The sequence below is a fragment of the Trichechus manatus genome, unplaced genomic scaffold, assembly GCF_000243295.1.
Source record: "Trichechus manatus latirostris isolate Lorelei unplaced genomic scaffold, TriManLat1.0 scaffold00186, whole genome shotgun sequence".
NCBI lineage: Eukaryota > Metazoa > Chordata > Mammalia > Sirenia > Trichechidae > Trichechus > Trichechus manatus.
Genome location: NW_004444122.1, coordinates 484,418 through 498,337, shown reverse-complemented (window position 1 = coordinate 498,337; position 13,920 = coordinate 484,418). Strand labels below are relative to the sequence as shown.

General features: G+C 42.2%; 1 protein-coding gene across 2 annotated transcripts in view; it reads left to right on the top strand.

The window, feature by feature from the left end:
* Window positions 1-3,297: 3,297 nt before the first annotated feature.
* The window catches only part of HYKK (hydroxylysine kinase), a 16,393-nt gene continuing 5,770 nt past the window's right edge, over window positions 3,298-13,920 (top strand). The window contains exons 1-3 of one of the 2 annotated variants that reach the window (XM_004387464.2): window positions 3,298-3,336; window positions 7,731-8,081; window positions 9,633-9,772. In XM_004387464.2, the coding sequence (XP_004387521.1) occupies window positions 7,736-8,081; window positions 9,633-9,772 (486 nt within the window). In that variant the 5' untranslated portion in view covers window positions 3,298-3,336; window positions 7,731-7,735. Of the gene's footprint in view, window positions 3,337-3,370; window positions 3,593-7,730; window positions 8,082-9,632; window positions 9,773-13,920 lie in introns of those variants that run through there. The other variant, XM_023741661.1, reaches the window with a different exon arrangement.

Sequence of the window (13,920 nt, the reverse complement as noted above, 5' to 3'; positions counted from 1 at the left end):
GACCATTCTAATCAGGGACACAATAGAAATTCCTGGATAGAATGGGAGAAAAACGTAGAACAAAACTCACATTCCTAAAAAAATCCAGACCTACTGGACCAATAGACTAGAGGAACCCCCAAGACTATTGCCCTAAGATACCTCTGAACTTGGAATTGAAGCTATTTCTGCAGGTCACCTTTTACCCAAATAATAGATTGGCTTATAAAATAAACAATATCACCCGTGAGTAATGTGCTCCCTTAAACAATTGACTATATGAGACCAAACCATCAACAGTTACCCAAAAGCAAAGATGAGACAGCAAAAAGAGGAAGGGAAGCTACATCAATGGAAACAGATCAAACAGAATGGAAATAATGAGAATGCCGACCCTTTGTAAAAATTGTAACCAATGGCACAGAACAATTTGTATAAAAAATTGTTAAAGGGGAAACTAATTTGCTGTGTAAACTTTCACCTAAAACACAATAAAATATTATTTTTTAAAAAAAGCTGACATGATTTGATAATGGAATCTGAAATACGGGATGGGAGAAAATGACAAAATTTGATAATACTCCTATATTTTTGGTCTAAAATACTTTGTGATTGGTGGTCTCATTTAATGAGATGAGAAAGTCTAGGGAAAAAACAGATTTGAGGATGAAAATCAAGAGTTCTATTTTGGACATTGTGGTACAGTTTTGTATTATAAGCAACAGAAACTTGACTGCAACTAATTAAGCAGAAAGGGGATTTATTAAAAGGATATTGGGTATCATTATTCATTAGGGAAACGCAAAGTTAAAATCACAATGTGATATCACCACACACTTATCAGAATAGCTAAAATAAAAAATAGTGACAACGCCAAATGCTGGCAAGGATGTGGAGAAACGAAATACTCATACATTGCTAGTGGGAATATAAAATGGTACAGCCTCTCTGGAAAAGTTCGGCATTTTCTTACAAAACTAAATGTGCAGTTACCATATGACCCAACAATTGCATTCTTGGGCATTTATCCAAGAGAAATGTATACTTATGTTCACATAAAACCTGTACATCTGTAAACCCCAATCTGGAAACAACCCAAATGTCTTTCATTGGGTGAATACTTCAGCTGTGGGTACATCCATACCCTGGAGTGCTGTTGTCGTTGTCAGGTGCTATGAAGTCGGTTCGAACTCTCTGGCAACCCCGTGTACAACAGAATGAGACACTGCCTGGTCCGGCGTCATCCTCACAATTGTTGCAATGTTTGAGCCCATTGTTGCAACCACTGCGTCAATTCATCTCATTGAGGGTCTTCTCCTTTTTCGCTGACCCTCTACCAAGCATGATGTCCTTCTCCAGGGACTGGTCCCTCCTGGTAACGTTCCAAAGTATGTGAGATGAAGTCTCACCATCCTTACTTCTAAGGAACATTCTGGTGTACATCTTCCAAGACACATTTGTTAGTTCTTCTGGCAGTCCATGGAATACTACTCAGCAATAAAAAGGAACAATAAAGCAATGTTTCTTTATAATTTTATGTTTTTGCACAACTTACCCATCTAGTCCCACTGAGGTAAAACTACTCATACTTCAAGACTCAAGTCAAATGTCACCTTCTCTGTGAAGCCTTAGTCTCTGAGGCAAGAGTTAGTCACTTTTGTGTTGCTGTAGCGAGTTGTTTTACTTCTATCACAGTACTTGTCATATTGTTTAAATGCCAGACTCCTCCGCTAGACAGTTAACTCCTTGAGAATGGAAATCATAATCTTTTCCTTTGCACACCCAGCACCTAGTAGTACAGTGCCTGGCACATAGTAGAACATACAGTAAAGCACCACCATGAGGCAGAAAGATGAACCTTGGAGGTTCGCCAAGGCAGAGACCTCTTTCTGGAGTGGAAACTGGGACATGCCAAAGGAGGTGGTCATGGACCTAGCAGCCCTGTCTCTTCAGTTCCCACGATACCCGCCAGATTCAATCTTCATTACCATTCCCTCCTCCCAAGAGACGTGGAAAAAGACAGGACCAACAAATGTGGAGTAGTGAGAAAAGATGAAGAGAATTCAGGAGCTGCCTGCCTGAAGAAACAGCATGCGGAAGGGCCTACGGGAGCCAACAGGAGTCAGGCTATTACAGAAAATTTCATCCTGAAGGAATGAGAATCTTGTTATTAACTATGCCCCCAGCCCCCACTGTAAAAAGACAGCCCTGTAAGTTGAAGATCAGAAGTGAAGTAGGCAAGAACCACATCTAAAATAGAAAAAGATGCCATCCCTTAATAGGTGGTTGGTACAGGTTTGGCAAACGTCCAGGTCAATCAGGGTGACCGGCAAAAACTTGAGTGTGCTATATCCTGACAGGGGAAGAAAAAAATGTGCATCAACAAAACCAAAATACAGCGAAGTGCAGGCAGGAGTGGATGGGTGTCCAGGACTCTGCTCTAGTAGGTAAGAGTGCTCTGATCTATTAGAAGTCCTTGGCTGAAGAAAGGCATCAAGCTGTTTATCATAGTCTAATGTCTTTGACAATTAAGATCTTTCAACTTGCCTGGCTGTAATCCCGTGATTCCCAGGCAACCTTCTGAAAACCCCGTGAGTTCCGCAGACTTTCCTTCGGGGAGAGAATCCACTGACTGCATTGCCTACATAAGGATTCTGACCCAGTTGCCAATTCTATTTCTCTGTGTCACACCACCTCGCTGAGGTGACTCCACTCCCCTGGGAAAGCTGTTTGGGCGGCCTTCCTTCTCCCTCCACGTCTCTTCAATTAAATGGCTTAGGGAGAGAGGAGAACACACGGTGCTGTGGCAAAAGCATAAGCTGGGAGTTGGGTGAGCTGCGTTCTGGCCGAGGCTTCAGTTTCTCCAGCAGCACAAGGAGTGTAGGGCCTTCTCGATAAATAAGACTACCTCCGGGTCTAACATTCCGGTATCGGGGGAGCTAGGTCTCCTGTGGAACTCAGCCAGGCCCGACTCACAGAACCCCCAACCAGGGCCCTTGCAGTTCTTGGAGCTGGGATGGGCTCGAATCCACCTTGAGCCGCGCTTTCCGAAGATGGCCTCCAAGACACGCGCTTCCAGCAGTGTTGGGGGGGGTGGGGAGAAGGAAGGAAAAACGAGCACGCGCGTTCCGCCCAGACTCTTAGAATCCCGAGAGAACGGGTTCAGGTTGCTGCCACTATCACGAGGATTAGGCGGAACTGCGAGGTGTTACTCAGGAATCGGAAAGCTGCTGATTGGCTCCCAGGGTCGGCGGGCGCAGGCAGCTTGCGCTGCCTCGCAACCCTAGGGCGGGGCTCAGGCTTCAGTTCCGGACTGCTGGAGAAACGGTCGCACGCCAGGCCCTCGGATCATTGCGGGTGAGCTGAGGTGGGGAAAGCAGAGGCGAGGCCCGGGGTAAGGAGGCTCATGGCTAGTCTGAGGCCGCGAGTCCGTCGCTCGGACTGCTGCAGCACCTGTCCCACCTCAGACTCGCTGCGTGCGCTCTAGGCAAGGCAGCCACCTCTCCAGGCTTCACCTGTAAGCCGAAAGGGCAGAACTGAGATCCCAGAATCAAAGCGTGGCACCTGAGAAGCAATCTGGTCCGACCCTCCCGATACCTGTGTGGAGACACTGGTAGGCAGAGGGGAGGTATGGCGCCTGGGCTCGGGGCCAAGTGTCTGGTGGGAACAATTTCTAAGTTCCCACCGGACCCACTAATACAAATAACGCTGTGAGCCTGACTTGTGTGCCTCTTCTCTTATTTTCCTGCCTCTTGGGCCGGCAAGGCTGCGCACCCCTCTGCAGCCCGCTCGCCCACCACTCTTTTCCCTTCCTGCAGGAAGATCTTGGAGCGCACGGCAGCATATTGCTGTGTCTTTGAAAAACTACAGATTCTAGAAAAGCTGAGTCCCTGCCTTGCTATTTCCTGATCCCATTTGAGAGTAAACAGCCCGGTGAGCCTGTGGAGTGAAGGCGACCATGCATTCGTTAGTTCATCGATGTTTAACAAGGACTATAATAAAATGCAAAGCTGTGGGCTAGGTGCTGGGGATACAGAGATTTACTGGGTACAATCCCTGCTCTCCTCCAACCGTGGAAGGACATACCAGAAGGGATTTCAGGAGAAGAGGGATAGATTTGGGAGACATGCTAACGGGTGGATTATCCAACAGGCAAGTTAAGCACGGGCTTTACCTTGCTTACCAGATCATCTGTAGTGAATAATTTCACACGAGTTTCACTCCATCAGAGATCTTTGTTCACTACAGATTAGTAAGCACAGGTAAGCCTGTGTTTACCTTGCTTCCTGGGTCATCCGCCCCCGTCAGGATTGTATATTTGAAAAGAGGCTTTGATTCTGTAGGAGGGTGCTGTGTGGTTGGGAAAGAGACAGATGCCAGCCATACCTAGAAGCAGAATCTTTGACGTGGTGAAAAAATGTGAAATTGTTCACTACTGATCTGGTAAGCAAGGTGAGCACTGTGCTTACCTTGCCAGTTGGATAATCTGCCCCTGTGTGCTGAGGCAGACTTTACTAGACTTTGTAACCCTTTGGGGGTGAGACAGGGAAGAGAAATCAGAATGACTCTTGTTTATTGGCTGATATATCTTGCACAAAGTTTAAGGTCCAGCTCTCTTGGTTGTAGGGCAAAGCTTCTAAGATTCTGGCACAAACCTTGGGATTGGAAAATATTTGCTTCCTGAGGGCTTTTTCGGGAGTTTAGTAAAATACTGTTTGCAGGAAATAGAGGCTATAGGATTTGAATCACACACATTTCTTTCCCTATATTTACTTGCTTTCAAGAGCTAACGTGATCTGTGTCATTAGTTCCTTGATTTGGATTCCTTGTATACAAAGGAAGAAGGCAAATGTAAGCTAAAAAAAAAAAAAAAGAACTTTAGAAGTATAGAATATTAGAGCTAGAAGGACTTGTAGAGATGATCTAGTCCAACTCCCTTTTAGAGGAGAAATGACTAGTCTAAAGTTTCAGAGCTTAGGTAGTAGAGGTGAGACTAAAATAAAAGTTCCTGTTCATTACACCAGGATGTCTTTATGATGGTGTGAGTTGTCCCACTTTAAGCTGCTTTAGAAAACAAGGCTCTTCAAACGGGCTTAAAAAGCCTCATTCAAGGATGTTATAGGAACATTTTCTGGACTAGAAGGGAGCTTGGCCTTCACCAGTTACCTTTAAGGTTCCTTTTACCTTTAAGAATCTATGATTCAAGCCCCTGGATTCCCTATTAGGCCAGAACTAAAACAGTTTCCAAGGCCAACTCTTCAGACAGGGATTGGACTGGACTGTGGGACATAAAGTGATACTCGTGAGGAGTGTGCCTCTTAGCTCAAGTAGATACAAGAGACTAAATGGGCGGCTTCTGTCCAGAGGTGAGATGGGAAGGCAGAGAGGGTTAGGAGCTGGTTGAATGGACATGGGAAAGCAGGGGTGGAAAGGAGGAGTGTGCTGTCACTGTATGGGGAGAACAATTAGGGTTGCATAACAATGTATGTATAAATTTTTGTCTGGGAGACTAACTTGAAATGTAAACTTCATTTAAACTACAACAATAAACAAAACAAAACAAAAAAAGAATCTATGATTCATATCAAATTCAGAATTATCCTGAAATCCTTTAAGGCTTTGGGAGTCGAAAAATTACTCCAACGTTTCAGCTTGGAGTTAAACCTTCAGTTCCATATTACATTGTGAAAACTGGCCTTATACCAGTTTACAAATCTCCAGAAGGAATGTTAACATTCCATGTAAAGTCTTAAGCCCAAATACAGTGTGACAGAATATATTGGTTCCCAGAAGTTTCAAGTGCAAAGATTGTTTTGAAACCCCATTCAGGCTTTGTCACAATATCTGTGGTGAACAAAACCTGGAATGGCTTAACTTCCTTCTGAAAGAAAATGCCCTGGTCACGAGAAGTGATTGTCAAGAATGTGGTAATTATAACAGGCGGGGAGAACTTGCCAGTGACACCAGGGGCTATGCAAGTGTTGAGGCAGGAGACATCGCATTGGGTAGGAGAATCAGGGGAAGCTGTGGGGTGGGGGCAGGGGAGATGGCATTTGTGGTTTATACTTTTATTATCACTTATCAGGCTGTAGTCCTAGGACTGAGGCATAGAAGGAAGGGGTCATATAGGAGAGCCTTAGCATACATCCTTGAATTTTATCCTCTTCCACTCACTGGAATTAGTTGGGCCTTTGCTGTGATAGATCTGAAGTGATTAGACATTAACAGTAATCTCTCTACGCTCTGAATTTCTGCAATAGTTTTGGCAGATACTAATTTGATAGGTCATAAACTCAGGTATAACTTTATTTTTGTAACTGGCTTCAATTTTTTATTTCAAGCCCCTATTTCCCTGGGCAGTAGAAAACTTACTCTTTCCAATTTAAGGTAAACTCAGTCACTTCGGTGTTAATTCAGTCATTTCAGGTTTATACTTAGTTAATTCAGGGTTTTCTTTGGCATTCTATTAGTTTATCACTTACTGCCTTATAACTTGTTATTTTGAACCATTTTTAAAATTTTTGTTTAGGATTTCTATGACTGTGAGCTAACTTTTCAGATGTTAGAGAACTCTCTAAGCTCATCTGCATATTTCTCACAGTGCCTCACTGATCTTTGTGCATCAGTCAACAGTTTTATATTTAAGGTAGAGTGAGAAGCTAGAAGATGAGCCTTATAATCTAACAGAACTGTGAATAGAAAGGTCCCTCGGTGGCATAAACAGTTTGTGCTCGACTGCTAACCTAAAGGTTGGTAGTTCGAACTCACCCAGCGCCACTGTGGAAGAAAGGCCTGGCGATCTTCTTCTGTAAAGAATATGGCCAAGAAAACCAGTTCTACTCTGTAACTCATGGGGCTGCCATGAGTCAGAATCTACTCGATGGCAACAGGTTTGGTTTTTTTTGTTTGGTGAATAGGAAAGTAAGAACACTGTGTTTGAATTCCTATTTTAACTCAAGACCGATGGTGGTGTAGTTAAAAGGACATAATCATGATTAAGAATCTGGAAAGCTGAGTTCTTACTGTAACCTGGTATGTAACTTTGGGCAAGTCGCTTAACCCCTCAGGAGCTGAATTTCCCCTGTAAAGTTGATGGGGAGGAGGAGGACTTGGACTAGATGATATCCAAGCTGCTTTCCTGATCTGTGTTCTGTCCCTGGGAACATACCTTCATAAAGTAATTTAAAACTCACTTTATGGCCCAAGGATTTTTTTTTTTAATTGTACTTTAGATGAAGGTTTACAGAACAAACTAGCTTCTCATTAAATAGTTAGTATACGTCTTGTTTTATGACATTGGTTATCAACCCCACCACGTCAACACTCTCCCCTTCTCGACCTTGGGTTCCCTATTACCAGCTTTCCTGTCCCTTCTTGCCTTCTAGTCCTTGCTCTTGGACTGTTGTGCCCCTTCAGTCTCATTTTGTTTTTTGGGCCTGTCTAATCTTTTGGCTGAAGGGTGAACCTCAGGAGTGACTTCATTACTGAGGTAAAAGGGTGTCCGGGGGCCATACTCTCAGGGTTTCTCTAGTCTCTGTTAGGTATGGCCCAAGAATTTATACTCCCTTGCCAAAACATCTACTTCTTTATCCCATTTACTAGTTTGATTTTTTAAATTTATGAGTAAAAACTAGTAATCAAAAATAGTAAGTCATTAATATAGAGAAATATAACTGGTCTGCCTTGAGAAAAGTCATTGAAATAAATATATTCATTATATGTCTCATTTCCATTTTTTTCCCCCACCCCAGACACAATGTCAAGTGGAGATGATCAGCAATCACAGGCTCTTGCAAAACCTGCTTTCAGTGAGGTACAAGCTTCTTCATTAGTGGAATCGGTATTTGGATTAAAAGTTTCCGAGGTCCAGCCACTTCCCAGCTACGATGACCAAAACTTTCATGTGTACATTTCAAGAACCCAAGACACTGCAGATGGCCCAACTGAGTATGTTCTCAAAATAAGCAACACAGAGTCTAGCAAAAATCCAGACCTGATTGAAGTGCAGAGTCACAGCATCATGTTTCTGCAAGCAGCTGGATTTCCGACAGCCTCCATGTGTCATACTAAAGGAGGCAACATCACATCTCTTATGTCCATAGGTAAGAGATGACCAACTTGCCGGTCTATTCGTGCATTTCTGTAGCCAACATTACTGCATTTTGGCTACAAGTGGAAAAATCAAGAAGAAATATCAGTAACAGATTCACACATTTTGATCAAAGATTCTATAGAAGAATCCTGATCAAAAGGGGAAAAAAATGCAGAACAGAACTTCAGATTCTCATAGAATCTAGATTTTCTGGAGCCACGGAGGTCGTTCAAACCCCTGAAACTACTGCCCTGAGATAATCTTTAAACCTTCAACCAGACAGTAGTTTAGCTTAACTAGTAAAGAATGTCTTCCTTGAGCATTGAGCTCTTTTAAGATCTGTCTCTATGGGATCAAATTGACAAGAGCAACTCAAAAGTTTAGGTAGGAAACTTAGGAGGCAGTGAGTTTATGTTAATGAGGGAGGAACAACTTGGAAAAGGAGAATGAGAATGGTTTCCCAACTGAAAGAATGTAATCAATGTCACTGAATTGTACATGTAGAAATTGTTGAATTGGTATATGTTCTGCTGTGTATATGCTCAACAACAAAAATAAATTATTAGAAAAAAGAAGAAGTTCACAATTCCAAGTGCAGACATGGTTAATTTTTTGATGGTTGAGAGAAGCAACGCCACATCACCAAAGCAGAGATTGGGGCTTTGATTCTGAAGTGATTAGAGCCAGGATCTAGTATAACTCTTCCACTTAGAAAGGCCCTGATGGATAAATAACTATGGGAATGTGTAGAAATCAGAACAGCTTTTTTTTTTTTAACCAGAAAAATAAAGATATTTATTCTTCAGACCAGCAGGATATTATGGTGCTGTGGTGTAGTAGAAAAGATACAAGACTGGGAATCAGGAATTTTAGATCCCAGCTCTGTCATTAACTGTATAGGTGACCTTGGGCACGCCACTTAAATTCCTAAGGCTACATTTCCTCATCTATAAGATTTGGTCCCTTTCACCTCTAAATGTTAATATATACCTAATTCAGTTCTCCAGGTAGCAGCCTGAAGTCAACTCCTTGGAGTTTTCTAAAGGTGTGAAATCATGACTGTCCTTTTCTTTCTTAACTTTTCAACCGTTCTTTCTTAATCTGCATTGCTCCGAACAACTGAAATTCATTATGGTCCTTGAGGGGTAGTTATTGTCCTGTGTTCGGAACACAGGCTACACGCCACTTTGCCTCTGAGGAAGTCTGTGATTTCGGAACAGTCATTTCTTTATACCTCAGTTTCCTCAGTTGTAAACTTATATAGAGTGCGTGTTTGGGGCATTCATTTGCCAGAGGAGGTGATTTATGTTTAGAGATAAGACAAGTTGTTGGTATGAACATGGCCAATCCCAGTTTTCTTCAGGTCTATCTGTTCTACCTCCTTGCTCTGTCCTCTTAGCCCTGCCTCATGGAGTCCTGCTCAGTAAGCTGTTTTAGGTTAGCACATTTTTTTCTCTTTTTCTATAATTTCCATTATTGTTTGCAATTATTTCTAGGCAGAATAGCCTCTAATGATTTCTTCTGAGGATATCTGACAGTATAACTTGTTCCATCCATCTAGACAATGGCTCTGAAATCAAAAGCTACTTGGTAAGGCTGATGACTTATCTCCCAGGAAGACCCATAGCTGAGATTTCCGTCAGTCCCCAGCTATTATATGAAGCTGGAAGACTAGCTGCCAAATTGGATAAGACACTGGAGGTAAGATTTGGGGTTTTATTTTGTTTATAAGATTTTTCTATTTTGTTTTGTTTAATAAACCCAGGGTCAGATTTTCTTTTTATGTGTGGTGCTTACTAAGGTGTGTTAGGAAGGAAATGGCATCCTAGATGTGTGAATTTTATGATAAACAGTAGAGCTGCCTTCCCAGGTCTGTACTTTACTGCTATATTAGTAAGATTACCTTTTTTTTTTTTTTTGGCTTTAACGAACAAATTTTTTCTCTCACAGTCTAGGAGGCTAAAAGTCTAAATTCAGGGTGCCAGTTCCAGGGGAAGGCTTTCTCTCTCTGTTGGCTCTAGAGGAAGATGCTTGTCATCAGTCTTCTCTTAGGTCTAGGAGTTTCTCAGCGCAAGGGCCCCAGGTCCAAAGGTCTGCTCCTGGCTCTTTTTCTTGGTGGTATGAGGTCCCTCTCTCTCTCTGCTTACTTCTCTCTTTTATATCCCAAAAGAGATTCATTCAGGATACAGCCTAATCCTGTAGATTATGTCCTGCCTCATTAACATAACTGCCTCTAATCCTGCTCGTTAACATCATTAACATAGCTCTTGTTAACTTACTGCACCACCAGGGCTCCCATTAACATCATAGAGGTTAGGATTTACAACACATAGGATAATTATATCAGATCACAAAATGGAGGACAACCACACAATACTGGGAATCATAGCCTAACCAAGTTGACACACATTTTTGGGGGATACAATTCAATCCATAACAGTGAGGTATGATTTTACTCACTTCTACTGTAACTTTGTGTGCTAAGTATTATTAACTCCATTTTATAGGCTAAATGGATGCTCAAGGGATTATGTAACTTTTTAGAAAGTCATGATATTCTTTATGCTGCTCACTGAAGACAGTCTGTATCCACAAACTGAAGCCTAAAGTTTTCATCCAGATAAGGTGTAATCAGCCTGAGGTTTATATACAATGATAGCTAAGTTATAATAGATTAAAATGACTTTTGTTAAGGATGTTTTAGTTCTATGTTGCTGTTGTTAGGTGCCATTGAGTTGATTTTCAACTCATAGCGACTCCATGTGGCAGAGTAGAACCGGCCCCATAGTGCTTCCTCTTTACAGGAGCAGATGGCCAGGTCTTTCTCCTACAGAGCTGCTGGGTGGGTTCAAACCGCCAACCTTTCAGTTAACCATTGTGCTACCAGGGCTGTTTTCAGTCCTATAGGAACAATATTATGTATGACAAATATTTTTCCAGCCAAACCCACAAAACATCTTCATTTAGTCAACAAAAATTCTTTGAGTACCTTTTATGCGCTAGGCACTGGGGAGACGGAAAGGATTTGAAGAATAATGAGACACAGACCCTGTCCTAGAGGTGTGTTCCAGTGGGGCAGATAACATTTGAAAAAGTAATTACACTTTGTATGACTAAAATACATTTTTGTTTTAAGTAAAATGCAGTTCGTGAGTAAAGCACTTCTAACCACTCACCATATCCTGACAATTCTGCCTCTCAAATGTCTCTGCAATCCATCTTCTTCTTTCCATTTCTGCCGTGACTGTCCTAGCTCAAGCTTTCATCCCGGTTTCCCTGGATCACCACTATAGCCTCCCGGCATCTTGGTTTTTCTCCTCCAGTTTATTCTTTATACCAGTCAAGAGTTACTTTTTAAAATGACAAATCTGACCACTTCAGTTCCATGGTTAAAACCTTTCCATGGTATCTTCGTTGGCTAGTGCTGCCATAACAAAAATACTCCGAGTGGGTGGTTTTAAAGAACAGGAATGTATTGTCTCACAGTTTTGAAGGCTCGGAGTCCAAATTCAGGGTCAGCAGAGCTATGGTCTGCCCACTCTCGGGGAAGATCATTGCTTGTCTCTTTCAGCCTCTGGCAGCCTGAGTGTTTCTTGGCATTCCTTGGCTTGTGGATGGGTCCTCACATGGCATCTTCACCCTGGGTGTGAGACTCTCCATGTCTGAACTGCCCTTTATGAGACACCACTCAGAATGGATTCGGTTTAGCACCCACCGTACTCCCTGTGAGCTCATTAACATAACAAAAGAAAACTCTTATTTCCAGAGGAGGTCACATTCACAAGTACAGGGGTTAGGACTTCAGCACATCTTTTTGGGGGACACAGTTCCATTTATAATAAGCAGATTCTCACTGCCTTCAAAATAAAGATCCTCGGTGTGGCGTCCAAGGCCTTCATAGCCTCATCCGTGCCTCCCTGGGGCAATTGTATGGCTTGCTGATTTGTTTTCTGTCTCTCAGGAATCGCTCCTTTAATATCTGCTGTCTAGTTACCGGAAAAATGTCTAGTAACAACTTGAACACACTTTGTGTAATGTTTTAGCTGTTTCAGGTAGGAGGGTAAATCCGGCCCCTGTTAGTCCATCGTGGCCAGAAGCTGTAGTCTATGTTATAGTCTAAGTAGTATCTATTTATCTTTTTATCCTGAAATAGAAATAACCCTTTTTTTTAATTATTAAAAAATCCTTCAGTGGCTCATTATTTAAAGAAAATCAGATAAATATACAAAGAAAAAAATTAAAAGTTACCAGTAATTCCATCACCCAAAGAGGACTACTATATCTCTTACTATTTATTCCATTAGTCTAAACCCACATTGTCCCACAGCCCCTGGGGCATAGCTGGTGCTCAGTAAATGTTTGTAAACTGACATTCTTCTGCGCTTACAATAATCACCATGTCACATTGTACTCTATTCATTTACTTTACAAATATTTATTGAGCAATGCAGTGCCTTATATATGTGTGGTAAACATTATTAAACATTTCTGTTGAAATAGTTTTCAATTAAGTTGGAGCAAATTCAGCTCCTTTAAAATATCCATTTGTAGATATGAATGTACTTTGGATTAAAACAGCCTGTTCTAATTAAATGTATTTTCAGGAAATTTTCTTCACATATTGATTTTATTTAGAAAAACCTTTTAACTGATTGGAATGCTCAGTTAAGTCTCTATTATCCTCAAAATCAAATCTAAATGAGCTGCTTAAATAAGTGTCTGTTACAACAGGAATGCGTTCTCCTTTATCATCCGCTTTCTTTCTACCTTGTCTGTGGGTTTCATGCTTGTGCTTTACTGCCACTGAAGGTTCAACTTCTCCTGTTGTACTCTGAAATGGCAAACACAGTTTACAGAGGGAGATCATTGCTGATAGTGAATTCTGCCGTGCAATTAGCCACCTGCTGCTCTGCAACTTATTTTAAGTTGTCTTGCAGGGGGCAGAGGAGTTCTAGAATGAACCAAGAAGAGCATTTTTCACTTGGTACTGCAGTGCATTTCATCATGCTTTATTCCCATGGCCCATCTCCCCACTTCCCCTCTCCCCATGCCTTTGCAGATGGTAAGTTGTTAGTTTTTCTATGTTATTGTTGTTTGTTACCATCAAGTCAGTTCTGCCTCATGGCAACCTGGCATGTGCAGAGTAGAACTGCCCCATAGGATTTTCCAGGCTGTGACCTTTTGGAAGCAGATCACCAGGCCTGTCTTCTGAGGCACCTGTGGGTAAGTCTGAACCACAGCCTTTCAGCTAGTAGTCAGGTGCTTAACCATATGTGCCACTGAGGGACTCCTAGTTTTCTATAAGCACTAGGAACCGTGGAGTCTATGAACAATAACACATGTGTAGTGCCACTGGTAAAGGCAGTATTTTAGTCCTGTAGGTGAGGCAGAAGCTGCAGCTACTCTGCTAGACATGTGGTTGAGCCATTGAATCTTGTAGCAGCTGGACAGGCCTGGGGATCCAGAGTAGACAGGAGCCCTGGGGTTTGTAGGAGCCAGAACTGAGGTGTTCACAGGTGGGGGTGACCAACTAGTCTGGACTGGAATTTGGTTGCTACTTGGTCAAAAAATGGACCGGAAGCCAGTATAAGGAGATTCATTTAAGTATGAGAGAGAAGAAAATATAAGGCAGGGTAATGAGTATGTATGATTGCGGTCAGAGCTTTGAACTAGAGGACGCAAGGTGCGTGGGAAATGGGAAGTGGAGTGAGAAGTGGGGAGTGAGGAAGCTGACAAGAGGTGGGCTGACATAGACTAATAAGGAGTGGTGATTGAATTACCAGAAATTCATGTTCGTGTGCCAAGGAGCCAAAAGGATAAAGAAGCCAGAGAAGTCAGCCAGATCAGGT